The following is a 19,027-nucleotide window of genomic DNA, read 5'->3' on the forward strand; positions in this document are numbered from 1 at the left end:
CAGAATGCATTACAAGTGTTCCAAGACCACCTGAAGGGCCGCAGGGTCATGATCTACACGGACAATCAAGTGGCAATGTTTTACATCAACAAACAAGGAAGGTCCGGTTCATGGTCCCTTTGCAAGGAGACCATGACAATCTTCGAACACGCTCACAGAAATTGCATACATCTGCAAGCAACTTACCTACCAGACGTGGCAAATACAAGAGCGGACAGGCTAAGCTGCATCTTTCATCCTCACGAATGGACACTCAATACAGAAATAGCCCAAGACATATTCATGCAGTGGGGGACACCTTCGATAGATCTCTTTGCACCGGAGATCAATGCTCAAGTTCCCAAATTCTGCTCGGTAAGACCAAGCCAATTCAGGATCGCTCAAGATGCCTTCCTCATTCCATGGACGACAGGCCTCCAATACGCCTTTCCTCCCATACCACTCATAACAAGGACAATTCAAAAGTGCATAGCAGACAAAGCTCAACTGATACTCATCGCCCCAGCCTGGCCGAGGCAACCATGGTACAGTTTCCTTCTCTGACTATCCATCATGGATCCAATTTGGTTAGCAAATCGCCAAGATCTTCTCTGCCAAGATCAAGGGACGCTTCTACACCCGCTACACTCATCTCTCCACTTGACAGCATGGAGATTGAGAGGCTCCTTTTAACAGAACAGGGAGTTTCCACTTCGGCACAATTCATTTTGCTAGAATCCAGGAAACTCTCAACAAGGAAAAATTATAGCTATAAATGGAAACGTTACTCTACCTGGTGCACTTCCAAAGATGTACCACTGTTGGACTGCTCACCTGAATTGCTCATTGATTATCTTCATACACTATATGCAGCTGGGCTAGCAACATAATCCATCAGAGTTCATCTCAGCGCCATAGGGGCATATCATAGGCCAGTTAACAATATTCCTATATCCAATCACCCCTTACTATCTCATTTCATCAAGGGGTTAACTCACCTTCGTCCTCTGATCTCTAAGCCTCCAGTTCCATGGAACCTCAACATAGTTCTGGAACAGCTTATGCTTTTCCCATTTGAACCCATGGACTCGGCACATATTAAATACCTCACATGGAAAGTTGTATTCCTGGTTGCAGTAACATCGGCACGAAGAGTTAGTGAATTACAGGCCTTGGTCCATTATTCTCCATATTTGCAATTTCATCACCAAAAGGTAGTTCTCCGAACTCACCCATCCTTCCTACCAAAAGTGGTTTCTCAATTCCATCTCAATCAGACCATGGAATTACCCACCTTTTTCCCTAAACCTCATGCAAATGATAGGGAAAAACTACTGCACACACTAGATTGCAAAAGTGCCTTAGCATACTACAAAGAAAGGACAAACTTGAACTCCCGTTTTTCTCAACTCTTTGTCTCCTTTGACCCAAAGGCATCTGGATTACCAGTGGCTAAACGCACCATCTCCAGCTGGATAGCGCAGTGCATCAAATTCTGTTTCGACAAACAGAAACTACGACTACATTCACAGCTGAAAGCTCACCAAGTCAGAGCAGTAGCAGCCTCATTAGCACACCTAAAGAATGTGCAACCCATAGACATTTGTAAGGCAGCTACATGGCCATCGCTTCATACCTTCAAATCTCACCACTGCCTTGATCAACAGGCAGCCACTGATGCGAAGATAGGGCAAGCAATCCTGCAATCTCTATCCTCCTATCCACGGTGACCGCCACACTGTCAAAGATCACGTACAAATATATATATTATAAACAACGTGATCGGGAGCTTGGGACTCCCATGACAGCATGGCTAATTCAGCCCTGCTATCGACGGGAAAAAGCAAGTTTGCTTACTGTAAACGGTGTTTCCGTAGATAGCAGGATGAATTAGCCATGCTGACCCACCCTCCTCCCTGGCAGTCACAAAGTCTTCGACTACACTACAGCTTAATCACAGACTGAGGAGATGCCGTTACTTTCCTGCGCGGGAACACATGTGCAGCTGCAGAGAGCAAAGCTCTGATCTCTGCTTTGACAAGCTCCGCCTCCCGGACCTGATTGACAGATCCCATGACAGCATGGCTAATTCATCCTGCTATCTACGGAAACACCATTTACGGTAGATAGCATCAGTTATCAGGGACCGCCCTCTCAGTTTTTGCTCTGACTCCATCTGCTGGAAGGGGGACATAACCCACGATCTGGACTGATCCATGGTACTACAGGAACAAAAATTAGCAGGTAAGGAATAATTTTCTTATATAAACGTTTAAATTAATAAGTAAATAAAAACTGAGTTGAAATAGGTCCGGCCACAAATCATACTTCTATTCCGGCATGTGTGCCAGCTGTCGTCCGTTCCTGGAGGGCTTGAGGTTCATTTTGCCGTCCCGTTAGGTTGTTCGTTTTTTTTTTCGTGGTTTTTTTTAACCAGCCTTTTTGTAACCCAGTCTCCGTTTCCTCTGTTCACAGCCCTGCAGAGCGACAATGAGGTTCTTGTCTTGGTGGAGAGGAGGAGGTACGTGTGGCCATCTTGTCATGTCCCTGCTCTGAAGCACGTTCGGACGTGGGATGAAAAGGGGACGATCGTTTTTGAGAGCTGCCGCACTCCTTTTTCGCGTGACCCCAACCCCTACAGGAGCCCCGATCCCTCCTTACAGGTTACCGGGCACGTGGGAGAGCACACAGGTCGAGTCACGGCCTGGGTATAATTTAGGCAGCAGGGTGCGGGGAGGCATCCTGGGGACGTGGCTGAAATTTATGCGGCAGCGCTGGCCAGGTAAACCTGGCGGGGAAGTTTGCAGTCCTAAAGTACCACTGAACGCCAGGTTAAAGTGAACCACCAAATATCGACCTCCATGATTTTTGGAGCCGTCGTTTGGTTCATAAGGTGGCTACAGCTCAGCTTCTCCTTGTGGGTGACTCCTGAAGGACGGGAACTTCTCTCTCGGAGGTCTGTTCACTAAAGCTGCAGTAACACGGCGCGACAGCCCAACCCTTTAATGTGAGCCACTTCCCATTAAGAGTGCGCACTGCCACGGCCCAGAAACGCACGCTTGCTATCTACCACGCGTTCCCAGCCCATCCCCACCTCCCCTCGGGCCGATAGTCTCAAAGGGGCAGTCTTGTACCTCCCTCCCTTCCTTCCTACCTCTGGAGACACCTGGCACCCTCTCCCCTTAGTCACCATTCCCCCCCCCCCCCCCCACAGGACAGCCCTCTTACCATCAGCAATGGGGCAAGAGTGATCCCCAGTTGCTTCTGCCCCTCTGTCACCATAAAACAAGCTCGCATGGCTGACCCGAGGCTCGCTTAGCTTTGGCCAGCACCCAGCTGCACTGTTTCACTACCGTGAGATCGTCTGACACTACCACCATGAGGTGCCTCTGCTGCTCGGAGCACCTCAGCTTCTCACCCTTACCATTCTGCACCCTGAACGTGCCACTCTGCACTCTTTGGCACTGAATCTTAACCGCCAAGCCCAAAAAAGATGAACTTTTCCTTCCAACCCCTCCGCAGTAGCGCTCACAAAGATACTGAACAGAACCGATCCCCGTGGCACTCCGCTTATCCCTCTTCTCTCCTCAAGAGTCGCGTTCATCTGCCACTACCCGCCGTCATCCGACCCTCAACCAGTTTCTAAGCCAGTCCACCAGCTTGGGAGCCACCCCTCCAAAGTGCTCAGATTATCCGTGAGCTTCCTGTGCCGGACTGCATCAAAAGGACATTACATAAAAATCATTTACGTAGGGACCTCTCTTCTCCAATGTATCTGAAACCTCTTCCCCCCCCCCCCCCCCTGCTCCTCCTGCAAACGTAATCCTAACCTGGGGCTCAACTGATGCCTCCTCGTTGCAATGTATCCCTGACTTTCCCCTCCCTTCCCCCCCCCCCATCCAGGACGCTTTACATCCAAGGAGAGAGGAAGCTGGATTTCCTGGGCTGGATCAGCGCCATCCAGAAGGCGGCAGGCACCTCCGGCGACACCTTGTCTGGACAGCAGCTGACGGAGTTGGACATACCTGTTCTGGTGGACAGGTGCATCTATTACATTACGCAGTGTGGTAAGCCCCTGCTCTACCCAGGCAGGGAGAGGTGGCAGGGGGGATGCAGGCCCAGGGAGATTTGGCCACGAGGCTAATAAGCCAGAGGGGTTCCACCACCGAGTCATCGGCCGAACGAGTGCAATAAGCTTTTACTGCCAATTGCCATCGGTAATCACGCGCATGGCTGCCGGTCTTTGGAAAGGGTCTTGTTACCAGTGGCCAGCGGAGGGTCACAGAAGTTTTTCAGCTGCCACTTTTCCTGAGTATAGGGAATATGTGGCCAGCAAGCCCAATGGGAAGTCTGCCATTCTGGGAAGTGGTCCCCTGGCCTCCTGCAAGGTGAGACTGTGATCTTCCAAGCAGTGCTGGAGCAGAGCAGCGAGCCCTTCCCTACCTCCTACCTTCTGAACTAGGGAAAGATTTAGTTAGGGATAAGACTTCCAGCTCAATTGGAGCTGGCATCTGCTGGGATCCCAGTGCCTTTAGCTTTCACTTAAAATGACCCCCTGTTTTTGCCTGCCTTTGTTAAACTACCTTCCATCTAGCACGGTCATCGCAGTAGCAGTGCACAGACAGGGGCCATAGATTTTGGTTTCTTAGGAATTCAGTGCAGTACAGTCCTGCGAAGACGGAGTCCTCCTTCTCCCAGGTGCATGAACTTTGCCTCTGTGACACCGCAACAGTTTGATTCATAGACTTTTGTTAATGGATTATATGGTATGATGAAAGCACAAACTGACCAAAAGCACCGGCACTCCCTGTGACATATCCTTAAGAGGGTCCTTCCTACCCAAATACCACTAGTCGGCACTCCCATGTGATGTATCCTTACAGAGAGACCCTCCCTACCCAAATACCGCTAACCAGCACTCCCTGTGATGTATCTTTACAGAGGGACCACCCTACCCAAACATTGCTATCGGCACTCCCTGTGATGTATCCTTATAGAGGGACCTCCCTACCCAAACATTGCTATTGGCACTCCCTGTGACATATCCTTAGAGGGTCCTTCCTACCCAAATACCTTTCCCTGTACGTACCAGGATCAGTCCAGGACACCTGGGTTGTGACTCCGCACCAGTAGATGGAGACAGACTAAAACTTGTGGGCGGAGCCATATATAAGCCCCTGTGCCAGTCACAGCCCCCCAGTCTTACTCTGTCTCCAGTAGATGGTGCAGGTCCAGTCACAGCCTCTGCCTGACCTGATTCTGGTGTTTAGTCAGGTTTGATTTTGAGTTAGTTTTTTGTCTTAGTTTAATTGTTTAAATTGGGTTTTTGTTTTTAATTCTTTCCCGGGTGCCCTGCCTCCCAGGGGAGTTGAGAGGTCCTGAGGGGACTACCCTCCCCCGGTTGAGGCCGCTGCCAGGGTTGAGGACCCGGCTAAACTAGTGGCAGCGTCAGGGGTGACACCAGGGAGCCTGGTTCACTCACCCCTGCAGGAAAAAGGGCTTTCAGAACCAGGGACAGCGCGTTTTTTTTCTGTAAAAAAAAAAAAAAGTTTTACTTTTATTTTCTTGCGGCTCTCCGTTCCTTGGCGTTGCCGCTCCGTTTTCGTCGGTGAGGGGGCGTCGCCAGCTGGGGGGAGGTCGCTGAATTGCGCCGTTTTGATCATTTTTTTTTTTTTCATCGCGCCTCTGTTTCCCGCATTCGCCGGCATGCCTCGCGGTTCGCAGTGCAGGGCCTGCGGCTCGGCGCGCGCGCGTCTCTCCCGGGACAGCCTTTGTTCGGCTTGTGTCCCGGGTGATGAGGGCACCTCAGCAGCACCTCGGGGAGCTCGGTCCAGGGTCGCGCGATCGCCGCTGCGAGGTGGGGGCCCCTCTGACACGCCTCAGGAGCTGTTCCCGCTTAGCGCGGGAGTGGCAGCCATTTTGGCCACCGGCCGGGAAATTTCCAGGGAGACGGTGGGGGCTTCGTCTCTGCCTCCTGCGCTTTCCCCGCAGCGTGCCAAGGCGGGAGAGGTCCCCTCAGAGGGGATTCGGTCCCGGGAGGATTCGTGTAGCGATTCAGCGGATTCCGGAGAATTTTCTGAGGACTTTGCGCTGTTGCTGCGCAAAGTCCTCAAATATAAGCGCAACAAGCGCATACGGGGGAAAATCTCGCGTGCAGCTGTCCGCAAGTCCCCACCACGGAAAAGAAGGCCAGGAAGAGTGCGGAAATGGCCCAGGGCTCGTCCAGGGACAAGCGACTTCCCCGGGGGCTCCCGCAAGAATCGGATTCCGAGGATTTTTCCGGAACGGATTCTGAGGCCTCCGAAGAGCCCCTGATGGGGGCCGGGATGGCAGCACCGGATGGAACGGCGCAGCCCAGTGCAGGGAAAAGTGCACAGGCCTTAGACGGGGACGACCCCAAAGTAGTTCGGCTATTCCGCAGGGAGGAACTGTCACCTCTCATCCCAGCCATTCTCCAGGAGCTGGGGATTGAGGCTCCCCCGGTGGTGGTCCGCCAGGAGGCGAATATGGATCCTGTTCTGCTCGGTCGCACAGGGCCGGCGGTCGCCTTCCCTTTTCATTTTTCATCCACGGATATCCTATTCAAGGAATGGGATACTCCGGAGCTGGGTTTGAAAGTCAGCAAGGCCATGGATAAACTTTATCCTTTACCGGAGGAGGCGCTGGAGCTCCTCAGACTTCCTAAGGTGGATTCGGCGGTGTCCGCTGTCACGAAGAGGTCTACCATCCCGGTCACGGGAGCTACGGCCCTCCGGGATATTCAAGACCGGAAGTTGGAGGTACAACTCAAAAAGATTTTTGAGGTTTCCGCCCTGGGAGTGCGAGCCGCCATTTGCACGAACTTCGCCATGCGAGCTAGTCTGTGCTGGGCCCAGGTTCTGCAGGCTAATGCAGATCTCTCTCCGGAGGAGTCTTCCCAAGCAGATAGGTTGGAAGCAGCTATTGCGTATGGGGCTGATGCGCTCCATGATCTTTTACGCACTTCAGCTAGGTCCATGGTTTCGGCGGTGTCGGCACGCCGTCTCCTTTGGCTGCGCAACTGGGCAGCGGATGGTTCGTCCAAGGCTCACCTCGGGGCGTTACCCTTTAAAGGGAAATTGCTGTTCGGAAAGGAGTTAGATGACTTGATGGTTTCGCTAGGCGAGAACCGAGCGTTTAAGCTGCCAGAGGATAGGGCCCGGGCGCGCTCTTCGTTTTCCAGCAGAGCTCGTTTCCGGGGACCCCGAAAGTCCAGGCCGCAAAGATCCACCGGGTCCTCTTATAGATCGTCCTCTTCTCGAAACACTCACTGGCAGCAGTCCTTTCGAGGTAAACGCTTTGGCAGGCAAGGAGGGGCCCCATCGGGTGCGGGGTCCAAGCCTTCGCAATGAAGTTCGGCCGGCCCATCCCTCCTTGCGTCCTCACCACGTTGTCCCAAACGTGGGGGCGCTTCTATCCTTGTTCCTCGAGGTATGGGCCAGCATTACGTCGGATCAGTGGGTCCTCAATGTGATAAGACACGGCTACGAGTTAGATTTTGTTCGCATTCCAGCGGACAAGTTCCTGATCTCGCCCTGCAAGGATCCCATGAAGAAGGTGGCGGTGCTAGACACCATTCGAAAACTAGAAAGCTTGGGGGCCATCTCTCCGGTTCCGGTCGATCAGTACGGCAAGGGCCGTTATTCCATTTACTTCATAGTTCCCAAGAAAGACGGCACTTTCCGACCCATTCTGGATCTGAAAGGAGTCAACAGATGCCTTCGGGTCCCTCACTTCAAGATGGAGACCATTCGTTCGGTGATCGCGTCAGTGCGGCCAGGAGAATTCCTTGCGTCACTAGATCTCACAGAAGCATACCTTCATGTGGGCATCCAACCAGCGTTCCAGCGGTTCCTGCGGTTTTGCATTCTGGGAAGACACTTCCAGTTCCGGGCTCTTCCGTTCGGCCTGGCGACAGCGCCTCGGACATTCACGAAAGTGATGGTGGTGGTGGCGGCGCACTTACGTCGGGAAGGCCTCCTGGTTCACCCTTACCTCGACGATTGGTTGATTCGGGCAAAGTCAGAGAGCTTGTGTCGGCAGGCGGTAGCCAAGGTGCTTCAATTCTTGCAGTCCCTGGGCTGGGTGGTCAACTACAACAAGAGTCATCTGGAACCCACTCAGTCCTTGGAGTATCTAGGAGCTGTCTTCGACACAAAACGGGGCAGAGTGATTCTCTCTCAGGAACGGATATGCAAACTACAGTCTCAAGTGCGACGTCTTTTGTCTCAGCACCGTCCGCGAGTCTGCGATTACCTGACTGTTCTCGGATCTATGGCCTCCACGCTGGCGTTAGTCCCTTGGGCATTCGCTCACCTGCGGCCGCTGCAGTCTTCATTGCTTTCCCGCTGGAAACCGATTTCAGAGGAATTTTATCTTCCACTGCCTCTCGACAGTCAGGCGTGCTCCAGCCTGAGCTGGTGGCTGGATTCCAAACATCTCTCCTGTGGAGTATCTCTTCTCCTTCCCAACTGGACAGTGGTGACCACGGATGCCAGTCTTTCCGGTTGGGGTGCAGTTTGCCAAGGGAAATCGGTTCAAGGTCTGTGGTCAGAAGATCAGACCCGGTGGTCTATCAACCGCCTAGAGTCCAGGGCGGTCCGTCTGGCATTGCAAGCTTTTCTACCCCTCGTACGAGGAAAGGCGATCCGAGTATTGTCGGACAACGCTACCACCGTGGCTCACATCAATCGCCAGGGCGGGACGAAAAGCCCTCAAGTAGCGGAGGAAGCGCGTTCCTTGATGGCCTGGGCAGAGCGGCATCTCAGCGATCTCGCTGCGTCTCACATAGCAGGAGTCGACAATGTCCAGGCGGACTTCCTCAGCCGGCACCACCTGGATCCGGGAGAGTGGGAGCTGGCGGAAGAAGCGTTCCTTCTCATTTGCAGGACTTGGGGAACGCCCCACATGGACCTGATGGCCACGTGGAACAACTCAAAAGCTCCGAGATTTTTCAGTCGACGCCGAGAAAGAGGAGCAGAAGGGGTCGACGCGTTAGCTCTTCCCTGGCCAGCGGAGGTGCTACTGTATGTGTTCCCACCGTGGCCCATGATCGGCAAAATCCTGCGGCGCATAGAATTGCACCCGTCCAACGTGATCATGGTGGTGCCAGAATGGCCGCGCCGTCCGTGGTTTGCGGATCTGATCCAATTGTCGGTGGCGCCGCCCCTTCGTCTACAGGGGTTTCCGGGGCTCCTTCGTCAGGGTCCCGTCTGTTTAGAGGATGCGGATCACTTCTGTCTCGCGGCATGGCTTTTGAGAGGAATCGATTGAAGCGCAAAGGTTACTCAGATGTGGTAGTTGCCACGTTGCTGAGATCCAGGAAGCAGTCTACATCTCTGGCTTATGTTAGAGTCTGGGTAGTTTTTGAAGAATGGTGCGTAGAGCGGGGTCTGGATCCCACTTCCGCTTCTATTCCTGATATTTTGTCTTTTCTCCAGGCTGGGCTGGCCAAAGGTTTAGCGTGCAGTTCCCTTCGGGTCCAAGTCGCGGCGCTTGGTTGTTTGCGTGGTAAAATCCGGGGAGTCTCCCTGGCTCTCCACCCGGATATCTCCCGTTTTCTTAGGGGAGTGAAGCACCTCCGTCCTCCTTTACGGCTCCCTTGTCCATCTTGGAACCTCAACTGGGTGCTCTCGGCCCTATGCTCAGCTCCGTTTGAGCCTTTGAAGCGTTCTACGTTCAAAGATCTCACGTTGAAGACTGTATTCCTGGTAGCGATTGCGTCCGCTCGTCGGGTTTCCGAGTTGCAGGCTCTGTCCTGTAGAGAGCCCTTCTTGCGCATTTCTGATTCAGGGGTTTCCTTGCGGACCGTTCCCTCTTTCCTGCCTAAGGTCGTATCGCCTTTTCATTTGAATCAATCGATTGAACTTCCCGCTTTCGCGGTTGGGGATTCTTCCGACCCGAAGTTGAGGGACTTGAGAAAACTAGATGTGCGGAGGTCTCTTCTTCGCTACCTAGAGGTCTCAAATTCTTTTCGTTTGACGGATCATCTGTTTGTGTTGACGTCGGGTCCGAAGAAAGGTTCTGCGGCGTCCCGCACAACGATCGCCCGTTGGCTCAAGGAGGCCATTGGTTCCGCGTACATTCTGCGCGGTAAATCTCCGCCGGTGGGTCTTCGAGCTCATTCGACGAGATCTCATGCTGCGTCTTGGGCGGAATCTTCTCAGGTGTCGCCTCAAGAGATTTGCAGGGCGGCTACCTGGAAATCGTTGCATACCTTCATTAAACATTACCGATTGGATGTTCAGGCCACTGATACTGGGGGTTTTGGAGAGAGGGTTCTCCGAGCGGGACTCTCTGCTTCCCACCCTCGATAACTTAGCTCTGGTACATCCCAGGTGTCCTGGACTGATCCTGGTACGTACAGGGAAAGGAAAATTAGTTTCTTACCTGATAATTTTCGTTCCTGTAGTACCAAGGATCAGTCCAGGATCCCACCCACAGTGTTACGCTATAGTAACGGAGAGTCCGTTCATTGTTCTTTTTAATACGCTGACCCCTTGTTTTGTTCGCTCTCCCGGTTGGGGAGTCTGTTTTCCTGTAGGGGTGTTGGAGTTATTTTCGTTTACTTAGTAAGTTTTCTATGGTTAGCTATGTTGGCTTTTGGATTTTTTTCTACTTTGACATTACGTATGACTGGGGGGCTGTGACTGGCACAGGGGCTTATATATGGCTCCGCCCACAAGTTTTAGTCTGTCTCCATCTACTGGTGCGGAGTCACAACCCAGGTGTCCTGGACTGATCCTTGGTACTACAGGAACGAAAATTATCAGGTAAGAAACTAATTTTCCTCTAACCAGCACTCCCTGTGACGTATCCTTACAAAGGGACCACCCTACCCAAACATTTCTATCAGCACTCCCTGTGATCTATCTTTATAGAGGGACCTCCCTACCCAAACATCGCTAACCCCAGCACTCCCTGTGACGTAGTCTTACAGAATGACCTCCTTACCCAAATACAGCTATCCAGCACTCCCTGTGACATATCCTTACAGAGGGACCTCCCTACCCAAACACTGCTATCTGGCACTCCCTGTGACATCTTCTGAGAGAGGGACTTCCCTACCCAAACACTGCTATCCAACATCCCCTGTGATGGTTCTTTACAGCAGTGGTTCTCAACCGGTGTGTCGCGACACACCAGTGTGTCGCCAAGCTCCGGCAGGTGTGTCGCGGCTCCCGGTGTTCCACTGCCCCGCTTGTGCTTCCCTTCTCCCTAGGGGCGGGGCCGAAGAATGAAGAGACGCTGCGCGCCAACGCCAGCGGGGCCGAAGAACGAAAAGACCTGCGCGCCGACGTCAGCGGGGCCGAAGAACGAAGAGACGCTGCGCGCCAACGCCAGCGGGGCCGAAGAACGAAAAGACCTGCGCGCCGACGTCAGCGGGGCCGAAGAACGAAGAGACGCTGCGCGCCAACGCCAGCGGGGCCGAAGAACGAAAGGACCTGCGCGCCGACGTCAGCGGGGCCGAAGAACGAAGAGACGCTGCGCGCCAACGCCAGCGGGGCTGAAGAACGAAAAGACCTGCGCGCCGCCGGCAGCTGAAGAGCAGAGAGATCTGTGCGTCACCAGCAGCGGGGCCGAAGAACGAAGAGACGCTGCGCGCCGCTGCCGGTGGCTGAAGAGCGCAGAGACCTGCATGTTGCCGGCGGCGGGGCCGAAGAACGAAGAGACGCTGTGCGCCGCTGCCGGCGGCTGAAGAGCGGAGAGACCCTGCACACTGCAGGAGGCGGCTGGAGAGACGTTGCGTACCGCGGGAGGTCTGGCCAGAGGTGGCTGAGAAGTGGAGGCCAAACAATGAGAAGAGGCTCCATGTGAGCTTGTGTGTTTGTGGTAGAATGGGTGCCTGGGTGCATGAGTGAGAGCTTGTGTGTGTGTGTGTGTGGTAGAATGGGTGCCTGGGTGCATGAGTAAGAGCTTGTATGTGTGTGTGTGTGTGTGGTAGAATGGGTGCCTTGGTGCATGAGTGAGAGCTTGTGTACGTGTGTGTGTGTGGTAGAATGGGTGCCTGGGTGCATGAGTGACAGCTTGTGTGCCTGTTGTAGAATGGGTGCATGAGTGAGAGCTTGTGTGTGTGTGTGGTAGAATGGGTGCCTGGGTGCATGAGTGAGAGCTTGTGTGCCTGTTGTAGAATGGGTGCATGAGTGAGAGCTTGTGTGCCTGTTGTAGAATGGGTGCATGAGTAAGCTTGTGTGTGTGTGTGTTAGAATGGGTGCCTGGGTGCATGAGTAAGAGCTTGTGTGTGTGTGTGTTAGAATGGGTGCCTGGGTGCATGAGTGACAGCTTGTGTGCCTGTTGTAGAATGGGTGCATGAGTGAGAGCTTGTGTGCCTGTTGTAGAATGGGTGCATGAGTAAGCTTGTGTGTGTGTGTGTTAGAATGGGTGCCTGGGTGCATGAGTAAGAGCTTGTGTGTGTGTGTGTGTGTTAGAATGGGTGCCTGGGTGCATGAGTGACAGCTTGTGTGCCTGTTGTAGAATGGGTGCATGAGTAAGAGCTTGTGTGTGTGTGTTAGAATGGGTGTCTGGGTGCATGAGTGAGAGCTTGTGTGCCTGTGGTAGAATGGGTGCCTGGGTGCATGAGTGAGAGCTTGTATGTGTGTGGTAGAATGGGTGCCTGGGTGCATGAGTGACAGCTTGTGTGCCTGTTGTAGAATGGGTGCATGAGTGGTAGAATGGGTGCCTGGGTGCATGAGTAAGAGCTTGTGTGTGTGTGTGTTAGAATGGGTGCCTGGGTGCATGAGTGAGAGCTTGTGTGCCTGTGGTAGAATGGGTGCCTGGGTGCTTGAGTGAGAGCTTGTGTGTGTGTGGTAGAATGGGTGCCTGGGTGCATGAGTGGGAGCTTTGTGTGTGTGTGTTAGAATGCATGCCTGGGTGCGTGAGTGGCAGCTTTATGTATGTGTGTGTTAGAATGCATGCCTGATTGCATGAGTGAGAGCTTGTGTGCCTGTGGTAGAATGGGTGCCTGGGTGGTGAGTGGCAGCTTTGTGTGTGTGTGTTGGAATGCATGCCTGGGTGCGTGAGTGGCAGCTTTGTGTGTGTGTGTATGTTAGAATGCATGCCTGGTTGCATGAGTGGTAGTGTGTGTGTGTGTGGTAGAATGGGTGCCTGGGTGCATGAGTGGCAGTGTGTGTGTGTATGTGGTAGAATGGGTGCTTGGGTGCATGAGTGAGAGCTTGTGTGTGTGGTACAATGGGTGCATAAGTGGCAGTGTGTGTGGTTGTAAGTGACAGAGTATGTGTGAGCTTGTATGTAAGTGACAGCATGTGTGTGTTTGAGAGAGACTGGTCAGGGAGGTGACTGGTGTGTGTGTGTGAGAGACAGAGACTGGTCAGGGAGGTGACTGGTGTGTGTGTGAGGAAGAGATACTAGTTAGGGAAGTTACTGGTCTGTGTGAGACAGAGACTGGTTGTGACTGGTTGTGGGCCCTAAGGAAGAGGACTGTGAGGACAGACCTTCAGCAGCGACTGCTGCTTCTGGTGAGTGCTATTGGCCTGCAAGGGAAAGGAGTAGGAGAATTACTGGAAAGGGTAAGTAAAGGTGGCTTTTTAAGTTTATTTTTCTTGATTGATTGCCATTTTGATTATTGGGTGTTATGTGATGTGTCTGCTGTTTTGAAATATTTTGATATTTAGACAATTTTTAATAATTTTTATGAGTTTTTAATTGTTGGATGTTATTCTGTTCATCAGCTGTTTTGTAACATTTATTAGTATAGTTTTACAATTATTTCTAAGTGGGTATCTATAGCAGCTTGGCTTGCTCTATTTTCCCAATAGGAGGTGTATTAGTGTTTAGGGCCTGGTTAATTACTGTCTTTTTATAAGGATTGTGCTTGCCAGTAAAGAGAGTTTGCTTTGCTTTTACTGAGATGTCATCAGATCCAGAATATCTTTTTTTTGTATGGTGAGTTGTATGGGTAATGCCCTAGTTCTGCTCTGCACCCATTTTTGGGGGTCGACGTGGTTCCTGAGGATGCAGAATGTATATTTACATTTTGTCCCATGACGGTCACATGTTCAGTGTGTCACGCATGTGAGAACCATCTGTCAGGTGTGTCCCGGCCGAAAAAAGGTTGAGAACCACTGCTTTACAGAATAACTTTCTCACCCAATCACTGCTATCTGACACTCCCTGTGACATATTCTTATGGAGTGATCTTCCTTATGCAAATGATGCTGTCCATTAGCCTTAACTTGCTTTGCATTGATGAGTCCTTTTTGCATCGGTCGTAGTGATGATCAGGAGAATTCCCATTCACACTGCAGTTCTGGCTTTGGTGTAAATTCAGCAATGGGCCTAATACCCCAAGCTCTAATTTCCTGGGAAGAAAGGTGCTCCTGTGGTGGAGGTTATAGCTGCTGACCTTGTGTAACCCTTATTTTTATCCACCAGGGCTGACCTCGGAAGGTATTTACAGGAAGAGTGGGCAGAACTCCAAGACGACCAGCCTCCTGGACGTGCTCCGCAAGGATGCCAGGAGCATCTGCCTGAAGGAGGGGGACCACCAGGTTGATGACGTCGCCAACACGTTAAAGAGGTTTTTCCGAGAAATTGGGGAAGGGATCTTCACTGAACACTCTCCCGACTGGCTGAATGCCACATGTAAGAGGCCGGGGCAGTGCGCTTCAGTCCCTCTGCAGATACGTTTCGAACCCTTAGATCTAAGGACTGCCATGCTCTGAGGAGGAGCAGGACCCCGGGAGGTGGTTGTGTTGCAAACAGTCCACCCTTCCCCCCTCTCAAGGGCCTAGCGATATTGCAGGCCACAGGGTAGCTGGGTCGGTAACATCCAGCAAGGCCATGGGAACCTAGGAAGCCGGCCAACGGCCTCGCTAGTTTTGGTGGCGGGGCGGGGGTCAGAGTGGGGCTGGGTGTTGGGTTAAGAATGGGATCTTATGCGGTCATCTTCTCAAAACAGTAAAGGACCAGTGAGGAAGAAAATAAAACCTGACTTTGTTAAAGGGTGATATCCTCTACAGCTGGCAGCTGGGATATGTCCTTGCAGTGCAGGGCGGGCTGGACTGGCCAATTGGGTCTCTCCCTTTACGTACCCGGATCAGTCCAGACAGTGGGTTATGTCCCCCGTCCAGCAGATGGAGTCAGACAAAGCTTCGGAGGGTGCTGCTTTATAAACCAGTGCACCCTCTGCCAATCCTCAGTATCTTTCTGACGCCAGCAGATAGGAGTGGGGGAAACCTCTGGTCCCCCAGTACTTTGCTTGAAGGCTAGATTTATTGCATTCATTCTCTATTTCTAAGCGTATTTCTTGCTTTGGATGGATCAAGTTGTTGTAGTTTAAAAAAAAACAATCAGCTTGATAGACCCCACCCAACTGTGAAGTATTTCAGAAGCACATGTGTCATTCTCTATGAAGTAAAAATGTTTCCAAGTCATGAATATTAATTAGGCTTACGCGGTTCCACCCTTGACTATTGCCCTCTTGCTCTGACGGAACTGGGGCTGTGAACCTTCACTCGCAAATGCCTGGGAATTCTTCCCCACTTTTATATCTCTTTTTCAACTCACTTAGCCCAGTCATGGCAGCAGCAGTCCTTGGCCAGGAGTCACTCATCAGGGCTCCTTCTGGAGCTCTTCAATCTTGGGCCCTCCGTAGCATCTCTAGCCCTGACAGACCCAGGCCCGGGAATCAAATCCAGAGAGGTCCCACATCCCCGCCCAGTCTCCACCCTCTGGAACACCTATGAACATAACGAGGTGCCAAGCTGGGTCAGATCCAGGGTCCATTGAGCCCAGCATCCTGTCTCTGATAGTCTGGGTCACAGTACCTGTCAGATCCCCAGTAGTCAATCTATTTCTTGCATCTCACTCCCAGGGATAAGCACCAGCTTTCCCAGGTCTGCCTGGACTTTTCCTTCAGGAACTTGTCCAGTCCTCTTTGAACCCCACTATGTTACTTGCCTTGACCACGTCCTCCAGCAACAGATTCCATAGCTTGATTGTGCGCTGGGTGAAAAAAATACTTCCTAAGATTTAGAAACATAGACACACAGAAACATGATGGCAGAAAAAGACCGTATCTGCCCATCCATCCAGTTTAATTTAACATTCCCTGTACGTACCAGGATCAGTTCAGACTGCTGGGTTGTGCCTCCCTTCCAACAGATGGAGCCAGAGAAAAGCTGAAAAGCACCCCCTAGATATACCGGTGTGCCACCTGCGATCCTTCAGTATTTCTCTGGCTCCAGCAGATGAAGGAAAGCATAACCTGCGGTCCTGTTCCTTGTCAAATTCTGTGATAATCCTGTACATTGGGAAAGGTTTGGCATTTGAGATATCCCTTAGACCTTTGGCTAGTTCAATCTTGATTTAAAAAAATTAAAAAAAAAGATATCTATATAAATAATAATAAATACTGTCAGGAAAGGCAAGTGTACTGATAGCGTCCTGAAGGGCAGTGCCCTAATGCCTTTTTACCCGGAGATTGTGTCCCTACCCGGTGAGCCGGGGGGAGTATTTACCGGTGGGCCGGTCACTCTCCCCCCTTCTATACAAGCCCAGAGATGATCAAACTCCTCTGGTGGGTGCTAGCTTGTGCTAAGGGATCAGGGAGGTGTTTCCCCTGCTTGGTGGCTGATTAAAAAAAAAAAAGAAAACTATTTCAAAAAAGGGCACATTTAAAAACGGTATTCAGGCCTTTTCTTCAGCCCTAGCCTGCCGTAGTCTCCCGGGCCTCCGGAGGGCGTGGATTACTTATTAAATTAGCAGTTAAGAACCAATTTTCGAACATAAGAACATGCCATACTGGGTCAGACCAAGGGTCCATCAAGCCCACCATCCTGTTTCCAACAGTGGCCAATCCAGGCCAAAAGAACCTGACAAGTACCCAAACACTAAGTCTATTCCATGTAACCATTGCTAGTAATAGCAGTGGCTAATTTCTAAGTCAACTTAATTAATAGCAGTTAATGGACTTCTCCTCCAAGAACTTATCCAATCCTTTTTTAAACACAGCTATACTAACTGCACTAACCACATCCTCTGACAACAAATTCCAGAGTTTAATTGTGCCTTGAGTGAAAAAGAAATTTCTCCGATTAGTTTCCCATCACTTCCTTAGAGATCCCCTGTAGTTATCCCATGCTTTCTTGAATTCAGATACTGGTTTTGTCTCCACCACCTCCACTGCCGGTTGCTGTTTTCATGGAGAGTCCCCTAGTCCTAGCGTTCTTTGAAAGAGTAAATAACCGTTCCCTGTTTTCCTGGTCCACCCCATTGATGATTTTATAAATCTCAATCATGTCCCCTCTCAGCCATCTCTTCTCCAAGCTAAAGAGCCCTGATCTGTTCAGCCTTTCACCATAAGGGAGATTTTCCATTCCACTTTATCATTTCTGTCGCCCTTCTGCATCTTTTCTATGTCCGCTCTGGCTTTCTTGAGATGGAGCGACCAAAACTGCACACAGTACTCAAGGTGTGGTCACACCATGGATTTCCATAAGGGTACAGTATTATGATATTCTCAGTTTTGCTCTCTATTCCTTTCCAAATAATTCCCAACATTCGATTTGCTGCCGCCACAACTGAGCTGGAGATTTCATTGTATTTTCAACGAGGACTCAGAGGTCCTTTTGCTGGCTGGTGACTCCTAACATGCAACCCAACGTCCTGTACCTGTAATTGGGATTATTTTTCCCTTACGTGCATTATTTTACATTTGTCCACATTAAATTGCATCTACCATTCAGATGCCCAGTCTCCCACACTCGGAAGGTCCTTCTGCAATTCCTCGCAATCCACTGCCGTTTAATGACACAAAACAATGTTGTGTCATCTGCAGATGTGTCCACCTCACTCTCCTCTCTCGTGTGTGTGTGTGTGTGTGTGTGTGTGTGTGTAAAGTGCATGCACTCAGCTCATGGGTGTTTAATTTTACATGGGTATCATTCACGCAGTTTTTTGAAGGGCCCTTCTGGGGGAAAAGCTGGACTTTGAAAGTGACCCTAATCAGCTTACGTTTATGATCGCACGATCATTTCTTTCAGCCCGGTGGTACATTTTATGGACCCCTTTGTGTGTTTCTTTGCCGATCTCTGAAGTGCACGCAGCACTGGGAGACTTGCAGGAAAATATTTAATAATAACCACTAGAGCCAGGCAGAATTCCCTCTGTCCTATCCTTGTACTGTGCTCGTTGTTCGGACACGGCCGTCGTCATATGAGGCACAGGCAAGACATAAAATGTTATGGCAATACCGGGCAGTGCTGCCTGCTTAAAAAATGCGCCCAGCCTCAGAGCCGCCTCAATGCTTCTTGGAGGTGGTGGAGACAGAATTGAAGAGAGCCTGGGATGAGCATATAAAAGACTTCTTAGTGGTGAGGAAGCAAAGGTAAAGCTGGCTGATCAGGGTAAATGGGCGGATGAGGTGGGTCTTGTGGTTTTTACCTGCCATGGGATTCTGTGTCTCTGCGTTGCCTTCAGTGTGGCCATTGCTGGTGTCTGACGGATAGCAGGCGAAGGCGATTAAAACAGGATTTAATGAGGTTGGGCCTAAGGGGCACGACTGGCCTGCTTGATATCCCTTTCTCAAGCCATTATTGACTGGTGTGATACCCTGCTCTTTTCCATGTCCAGCTATTGAAGAGGAGGACGTGAAGGTTGAGCAGTACCGCTCGCTCCTGAGCCATCTCCCGCCAGTGAACAGGGCCACACTGAAGGCGCTGATAAACCACCTGTACTGGTAAGGCAAGCCCTGCTCACCCCTCCCATATCCTGAGGCGGGCAGGGAATTCCGGGGGGGGGGGGGGGGGGGGGGAGGTGGGCAGTGAGGGGCATCAGTAGGATCTTTGGGAAGGGAAACACCTGGGGAAAGATGGAGAATTTGTTTCTCCTCATCACCAGATTTCATACCTAAGAATAACTTGGGTTCTTTCAAGACTGTCCAGACAAAATGGTGTGCCTGGGGATGATTTTAGCTCATTTCAAGGAGGGAATTCTTTTTCTGCACAAACCGTAAATTTTGTGCAAATGCTGAAATTTGTTGCAGACACAAAGTATTCACAATTTAGAGCTT

General features: G+C 51.3%; 1 protein-coding gene across 10 annotated transcripts in view; it reads left to right on the top strand.

Annotated features, from left to right (window-relative positions):
- The window catches only part of ARAP1 (ArfGAP with RhoGAP domain, ankyrin repeat and PH domain 1), a 437,360-nt gene that overhangs the window by 302,463 nt on the left and 115,870 nt on the right, over positions 1-19,027 (top strand). For all 10 annotated transcript variants that reach the window (XM_029602046.1, XM_029602051.1, XM_029602048.1 and 7 more), the window contains 4 exons: positions 2,455-2,500; positions 3,883-4,046; positions 14,389-14,598; positions 18,589-18,694. In XM_029602046.1, coding sequence (XP_029457906.1) covers positions 2,455-2,500; positions 3,883-4,046; positions 14,389-14,598; positions 18,589-18,694 — 526 coding nt within the window. The remainder of the gene's footprint in view (positions 1-2,454; positions 2,501-3,882; positions 4,047-14,388; positions 14,599-18,588; positions 18,695-19,027) is intronic.

The sequence above is a fragment of the Rhinatrema bivittatum genome, chromosome 5, assembly GCF_901001135.1.
Source record: "Rhinatrema bivittatum chromosome 5, aRhiBiv1.1, whole genome shotgun sequence".
NCBI classification, from domain to species: Eukaryota; Metazoa; Chordata; class Amphibia; order Gymnophiona; family Rhinatrematidae; genus Rhinatrema; species Rhinatrema bivittatum.